The 7154-nt window shown below is 60.0% G+C and overlaps 2 protein-coding genes and 1 long non-coding RNA gene across 4 annotated transcripts in view; 2 read left to right on the plus strand and 1 right to left on the minus strand.

The window, feature by feature from the left end:
* TBC1D17 (TBC1 domain family member 17) overlaps positions 1-785 on the plus strand; it is a 13151-nt gene extending 12366 nt beyond the window's left edge. Inside the window, exon 16 of the mRNA XM_019658197.1 lies at positions 39-785. Coding sequence (XP_019513742.1) covers positions 39-239 — 201 coding nt within the window. The 3' untranslated portion in view covers positions 240-785. The remainder of the gene's footprint in view (positions 1-38) is intronic.
* Positions 786-991: 206 nt separating this feature from the next.
* IL4I1 (interleukin 4 induced 1) lies at positions 992-7154 on the minus strand. 2 transcript variants are annotated; one of them, XM_019658198.1, is made up of 8 exons: positions 7017-7154; positions 6692-6726; positions 6348-6583; positions 5606-5718; positions 4868-5069; positions 2936-3004; positions 2478-2614; positions 993-1955 (listed from the first exon to the last, which is right to left on the minus strand). In XM_019658198.1, the coding sequence occupies exons 2-8, from the start codon at positions 6702-6704 to the stop codon at positions 1055-1057; spliced, it is 1671 nt and encodes a 556-aa protein (XP_019513743.1). In that variant the 5' UTR covers positions 6705-6726; positions 7017-7154; the 3' UTR covers positions 993-1054. The 2 variants fall into 2 exon arrangements, with proteins under 2 accessions (XP_019513744.1, XP_019513743.1); XM_019658199.1 differs by lacking the exon at positions 2936-3004 and having other exon boundaries at positions 992-1955.
* On the plus strand, positions 1604-4594 carry LOC109391033 (uncharacterized). Its single transcript, XR_002125707.1, has 4 exons — positions 1604-1686; positions 2464-2608; positions 2979-3055; positions 3838-4594. It is a non-coding gene; the product is annotated as an uncharacterized LOC109391033 (long non-coding RNA).

Genomic DNA, 7154 nt, shown 5'->3' on the forward strand with positions numbered 1-7154 from the left:
TCTGACTTTTCCCTGAACATCCCCACACCCTACAGGAGCTGCCCCACAACGTGCAGGAGGTCCTGGGCCTGGTCCCGCCCTCTGAGCCCCGCAGCCCCTCACCCCCTGCCTCTCCATTGCCGCTGTCCCCCACCCGGACCCCACCGGCCCCGCCGCTCCCCGCAGACACAGCCCCGCAGCCGGACAGCAGCTTGGAGATACTGCCTGAGGAGGAGGAAGAGGAAGGCACGGACTCCTAACATCCCCGGGCCTGCGGCAGCCTGCCCCGCATAGCACTTTATCTAGCTCCGGCCTCTCCAGGGGCTGGGGCTGGGGCTAGCGGAGAGGGGCGGGGCCTCCCGCCGTGCCGCCTGCGCCCTCCTGATTAGCTGGTTTCATTAACTGACATTTCATGTGTCCAGCTGGCCTCGTGAAGAGGGAGGAAAGAGGCTGCCAGTTGTCTTGAACCTGGATGGGGAAGGGGTGGTTTGTGGTCCCCTCCGACCACTGCAGAACAGGTGTCTGGCCACGTAACCCTGACCAGGGCAATGAGACGTAAGAGGAGGTCCCTTGGGGGTGAGGGGGTGGGGCTTGTGGAGGCAAGGCTCCCTTAACTGCCTGAGTTTGGGACTTTTGGAAGAGTGAGGATGGGGTGCTGGAGTGCGGCTGCTACCTAGCAGCTGTGCGGGGACACATCCCGGACATAACCGAGATGGAAGGGCCTGCAGAGCTGCTCAAACACTCTGGTGACCCTGCCTACCAGCTTCTTGTTACGTGAGAAAAATAAACTTGTGTTTAACCCATTGTCGGTCGGGTTTTCTGTTGCTTGCATCAGGCCCCATCTGTGTCGTGACAGTTGGGACGGGCACTGTGATTACCATTAACCAGTGGTGCAAAGCAGTGTCCATCCTCACCCAGTGAAGCCCCGCTGCCCTGGCGGAAGTAGGACAGCTTCTGGGACTCCAGGATAGGCACAGCCCCTTCTACGGTGAGGGCTAATGCTTTGCTCCAAGCAAATTGGGGAAGCGACTGAGCCAGGGAGGGGCCAGGATCACATGACTTTTTTGAAAATAGTTTAATACTGGGTCCTCTTGTGGGGAGTGTGCGAATCAGTCATATGTAGGGCTGGAGGGTGGGTGGCCTCCCCCTTTTCGGATCCGCACAGTGGCTGGCTGGGCACAGGTGCCTCCTCCATGCCAGCACTCCCCTCCTGGTTGTGGATCTGGTTGTTGATCAACACAGCGGCACGCAGCGCCGACTTGACAGCAGTCTCCACCCAGCCATGCGGGTAGGCCGTGTGCTCCCCTGCGAAGTAGATGCGACCGTGGGGGACCGCCCAGTTGAACTCCTGCCTATCGTCTTTGTCAGCTTGCCAGAGTTTTGGCGGCTGCACCACGAAGCCGCCTTGGCTATACGGGTCCTCCGCCCAGCGCTTGACGACGCCGCTGCCGTCCCAAAGCCGGTACACAATCGGCCCGTGCAGCGCCGCCACATCGTCGAGTGCCAAGCGCAGCGTCTCTTTCAGAGTCAGGCCCGCAAACGCGGACGACGCGTCCGACCACGTGTACGAGGCCAGCAGAAGCGCGCCCTCTCCCGGCGGCGGGTAGAATATCATGCGCGATGGGCGGTCGGTGTTCGAGTGGCCTCCCTTGATGTGCTCGTCGTGCCAAAAGGGACGGCGGAAACTCAGGAACACCTTGGTGGCAGGTACGTAGTGTAGCGCGCGCAGAGCTTCTTGCCGCTTCCACGACAGCGGAGGCGAGAATTTCATGCGCTGCAGCGCCGGCCCGCTCGCCGTCAGCAGCACCACGTCGGCGGCCAAGGTCTGTTCCTGAAGTGCGGTCCCTGTGTGCACGCGCACCTCGTGCGTTTCCTGCGTCAACGCCACGACGGGCGTGTGCAACAGCACAGGCCCCGACAGCGAGCTCAGCAGCGCGCGCGGCAGCAGGTCCCAGCCACCCACGATGCGGCTGTACCTGTGGGCGGGGCGGGTACGTGACCTGGGCTCTCGGGCCCTGCCCCTTTCCGCTGGCCCCTCCCTGGGTACTCCCTGGTACCAGTTCTAGTTTTCACCTGCCCGGTTCCTTCTAATCCCGCCCCTTCCCGCAGGCCCCGCCCACTCCGTTACTGGCCCATAATTAAAGCTTGCCTGAGTCCCGCAAACCCTGCCCATTCATCTACCTAGGCCCTGTTTTCTCCCTGACGTCCCCCAAGGACCGTGGGGCAGAAAATTGTGTGACCCAGGAACCCCGCCTCTTCTCTTCTGGGCCACGCCCTTCTCCAAGAGCCTTTCTTATCCAGTTCCTCCCAACGATCCGGGATGCCGGGCCGAGTGCGGCCAGATCCTAGCGCCCTGTCTCTCCGCCCCTTTGGCCTCTGCTCTCTGCAAGCCGCGCCCTTCTTGCCAGTCCCATCCAATAGCGGTGGCCCCACGCACTATTACTCTCCCCGATTGGCCCTCTCAGGCTCCTCCCCTTCCCACAGGCCCCGCCCCTCACCGGAGCCGGTCGCTGAGGCAGCTGTGGGCCCGCAAGGCCTCTGCAAAACTAAGGTAGAAGAAGCCATCCTCGGACATTACGTCTCCCAGGAGTTGCGCGGCGGCCTGGCTCAGGCTCCCCTCCCCGAGGAGGTATTCCTGGGGGACGAAAGCGGACCCGGTCAGGGCCAGGCAGGCTGCACCTGCCGGCTCCATTCCCACAGGGCGCCTCCTCCCAGGCTGAGCCTCCCGTACCGTAGCACGACAGTGAGCTTAGTATGGTTCTCTGGACCTTAGCGATCCTGTCCCCCTCTCGTGACAGATGAGATAACTGAAGCCCAGAGAGGGGAGAGGGATGTCCAGCCCCAGGGTCAAGCAGGGAGGCTGTGTCATGCCTGGGGTCACTGATGCCCAGGCCAAAGCCCAGGGCACCCTCATTGTCCTGGCTCCTCAGACAGCAACACGAAGGCCCCCACTCACCAGGAGCGTGTGCCTTTCAAACTTATTCATTGCCTTTCTGCAGCCCAGCGTCTCGAGATCTTTGAGGGCCTGCAGTGGAACAAGCAGATGGCGCTGAGCTGTGGGGGCAGGATCGCAGAGGTCAGGCCTGGGGTTCCAACCTGGGTTCTCTTCCTGCTCCTGCCCATGGCCGGCCATTGACCACTCTCGTTCAAGCGGCCAGGCCTTTGCCCATGCTGTACGCTCAGCCTTGCCCTCTACTGCTACTCAGATGTTGCCACTCTGGGAAGTCTTCCTGAGTCGTTAATGCTCCCCGTTGTCCTGCCCACCTGGACACTGCCACATCCATCCCCATTGGGTGCTGCTTTGCCTGTATATGTCCTAGGCTGTGAGCTCTGTGCAGGCAGGGATTGGGTCTGTCTCAGTGCTGTGTCCTTCTGGTGCCCAGTAATTGTTTCTCACCTGGATCATCATGGGCACAGACAGAATTGGAGTCCCTTCTGCCACTCATCAGCTAGACAGGGCATGACTGCTGAGGGGGTTTATTCACAAGCTCTCCACTGTCCACAGTCCTGTGGCTCTCCAGCACCTGGAGCCACAGAGTTCTAGCCCCTCATCCTGACATTCGAGGCCCCTTTCGGCCCCTCGGTCACCATCTTTTAAGGCAGCTTCGGTCCTGCAGTACAATATCCAGTGCTCAGACCACCCTCAGGTCTCCCCCACCTCCACATCCATGCCCTTGTCCCCCTGCCTCATCTCTGTCATCTTTTGCCACTCTGTTCAAGTCTCATTCCCTCACTGCCCCATCTGATTTCAGCCCTCTTCTTTGTCAACCGGGCTTCCCCCTCATGGCCGGGGGAGCTCCCTAAAGTATGTGCCCCTCCACTCACCATTCACTCACCATTCACCTCTCATTTCCCTAGGCTCCCTGAACTAGGAAGTATCAAGGCACAGAAATGGCCCACCCTTGTCCAGGACGGGAGATGGATGATTAGAAGCTCCCAGAGGAGTACGAGTCTGGTCTTCCCTGAGGGCATCAGGGAAGGCTTCCTGGAGGGGGGAACATGGGAGCTGGTTCTTGAGGGATGAGCAGGGTTCCCTGGGTGGGAAAGGGAAAGGGTCATACGAGCATGGCAGGCAGCAGGACAAGGGCATGCGAGAATCGACATTGGGAGTCTAGAGCCATGCGTGTTTAGGCCACCATGAGGGCTTTGTGGGGGTAACAAAAACTTCTTGGAGGAGAGAAGATAAGGCTAAAGGGGTGGGAGAGACCAGACCACCCAGGGCTTGAACCTGAAGCTGAGGCACTGGGAGCCACAGTGGGTGGAGGGCTGTGAGCAGGGGAGGGGAAGTGTGAGGATCCAAGGAAGAGGATGAGGCCTGAATTGGGGCTGAGGCTGTGGGGACAGAGAGGTGGGAACATTGCAAGGGTCAGAGGGCAGGAAGGATTCAGCTGGGGACTGATGGTGGGAGGCGAGGTAGACAGTGAGGATGGCAGCTGGGTGTCTGCCTTGTGACTGGGGGTTGACAGGGCCATTGTGAGATGGGGGAACCCGGGAGTATGAGTGGATTTAGGGGAAGGTACTGAGCTCAGTGGGAGCTGGAGGGTCCTCAGGGTGGCCGAGGGGAGACAGATGTAGGTGTGGGTCTCAGGAGATACATCTACCTACAGACCAAAGTTTAAGCCAAAGCTGTAGAAAGGCGACTTTGTCCAGGACAGTGTGTGGGTGAGAAGAGAATCAGAGACCAAAGGCTGATGGAGCTTTGGGGATCAACAGAGTTTACAGGAAAACTAAAGATGGAAGAGCGGGCAATGAGAAACCGGAAGGCATGAGAGAGAGAAGGAAAGCCAGGCCAGGGAGGAGGCTGGCGATGGTCTGGAGACAGGATGAGGGGATACGGGACAGAACAGGGGCAGGAGGGCAGGGCTGCAAGACTGGCCGGGGTGCCTACCCTGTTGAGAGCCATCTGGTAGATTTCCTCAGGCGCGTGGCCCTTTTCCCTGGGGCAGAGTTTGTAGCCCAGTTTCTCCGGCATCCTCTCCACCACGTAATTTCGCAGCTTCACGTCCCTCACTTTCGTCCACGTGTTCTCGTCATACTGGGTGAATTTGGTCAAGTTGAGTCTCAGGCTCTTGCAGAGCTTGTGGAGGATCCTGCGGGAGCGGGCGAGGCTGGTGAGGGGGTTGGAGTAGGGGACCCCTCTCCCCACAGGGCTTGGAGAAGGGAGGGGGGTGGGTAGGGCAGCTGGGGATGAGGTTTGGGGATGGGCATGCGGCTGGGGTGGGGCTAGATTTGGGGCCATCAGGGCTGGGGACGGGAATGAAATAGGAACAAGGTTGGAAGGCTGAGGGCAGTACCGGCAGGACTGGGTTTGCAGTGGAAGTTGGTTCTCACTGGGGTTGGATGGAGGCTTGGTAATGGACCAGGCTAGCTGGGGGCCCAGAGGGGCTGGGCAGGGCTAGCTGGGGGTGCAGCTGGACTTGGTGGCCTGAGCACTTCAGGGATACAGTGCTAGGGCTGGGATTAGGAAGAGGACAGAGCTGGAGGCTGGGTTTTGACCTGAGTTGACTGGGGGGACAGTTTGGGGTCAGACTTGAAGTTCGGCTGGCGCTGGAGTGGGATTGAGTTGGGGATCTGGTTGAGTCTGGGCACAGAGTAGTGGCCCGCCTGGTGCCAGGTCAGGCCTCACCTGTGTGAGCTGGGCATGCGCATGGCTCCCAGCTCCCCAATCCAGCCTGTCTTCTGGTCCCGGTAGGTGAGGATGCGGCCCCCGATTCTGCTGTCTGCCTCCAGGACGGTGACCTGAGGGATCGAGGGCATCGAGCAGGGCCCTTCAGCTCCTCCCACTGATCCCCAATTTCACCCTGTGCCCGTCCCCCATGTTCCATCTCCACAGCAGCACAGACCTAGACTAGACAAGAGGAGGCGGGAGGGGCTGGTAGGAGAACAGAACATCATAGCAAGCATGTACAATATAGCAATTTCCATTCTGCAGCAGGAAGGCTGCCGGCCAGATTACAGAGGGACTTCCCAGCTCAGGGAAGGGGAAATTCCTCATATGTACAGAAGGCCCTGGCCTGACCCATTCTCACTCTTGGGATTTCAGTGAGAGGGACAGTGGTTAGATCTCGGGGCAGTTCCCCCTTGGTGGAGTGTCCATCTCCACCAACACAAATCCCCCCCGGGAAAGTTGGAGGAAGTTTCCAGGGACTTCCCCCAAGATGAGAGAGAGTGGGGCAGGGAAAGGCAAAGGCCTCTCAGTGCAGACACACGTTCCCTCTGGGTTTCACAAAAGAGCAGGGGTTTCAGCCTCATTCCTAGACCGTGGGGGAAAGCGTAGCTCCCTCTCTCCACCTCCCACCATTCCCAACCTTCAACAGCTGCAGCAGGAGAGACTCAAAGTAGACTGCAAGCAAAGCAGCACTTCTCACCTTGTGTCCGGCATCACTGAGCACCTTGGCGGCCACCAGCCCGGCCACACCAGCACCAACCACAATCACTCTCTGGGGCTTCGAGGTCCGATTAAGGCCCAAGGTCACAACCTTGAACAGCTGCTCATAGTCAGGATCCTGCATGCATTTCTCGAAGGGGTCCTGGCTGTGGGCAGTCTTCCTGTCCAGGGAGGCCACCAGGATGAGGATAGGGACCCAGGTGAGGAGGCGCCAGGCTGGAGGGGGGCGGGGCGGGGGAAGAGGACAAGATCAGTGGATACGTAGGGGAAGAAAAGTGGCTCCCCCCACCTGCCGCCCCAGGGACCTCTCCCCTGCTTACTTACCCAGTGTGGCCATGACTCTCGCTGGGAGGTGGTGTCTGGATTGGAGGGGAAGCAAGGGCCATTGTGACAGGGGCCTGGGTCCCACCCTAGCCTGACACCCTGTGGGGCTGCCCAGCTGCCACCTCAGCCCTCGCCCCTGTGGCCATCACTTTCTCAGATCATGTGTCCCCTGACCCCCAGCCTATCTGCCCTCCTCGCCCCCTCCCTGCATCCCTCTCCCTTCTCTGCCTCCTTGTGTGTTTCCCTGTTTCTCCTCTCCCCTTGTCTCCTTATCTCCCAGTCTCTCTTTCTGTGGGTCCCCGGCTCTCCACAGCTTCCTTTCTACCTTGGCTCTTGGCGAAAGCCAGCACCTCCTCTCTCCTCAGTCCCCTCCGCCAGTCTGCCCGGTCCCCCTTTCTCTGTCCTTAAAACAGCCTAGCCCCGCCCTCCCCTCCCTTCGGGAAATTGGGCTGCGGGGAAATGA

The sequence above is a fragment of the Hipposideros armiger genome, unplaced genomic scaffold, assembly GCF_001890085.2.
Source record: "Hipposideros armiger isolate ML-2016 unplaced genomic scaffold, ASM189008v1 scaffold_283, whole genome shotgun sequence".
NCBI lineage: Eukaryota > Metazoa > Chordata > Mammalia > Chiroptera > Hipposideridae > Hipposideros > Hipposideros armiger.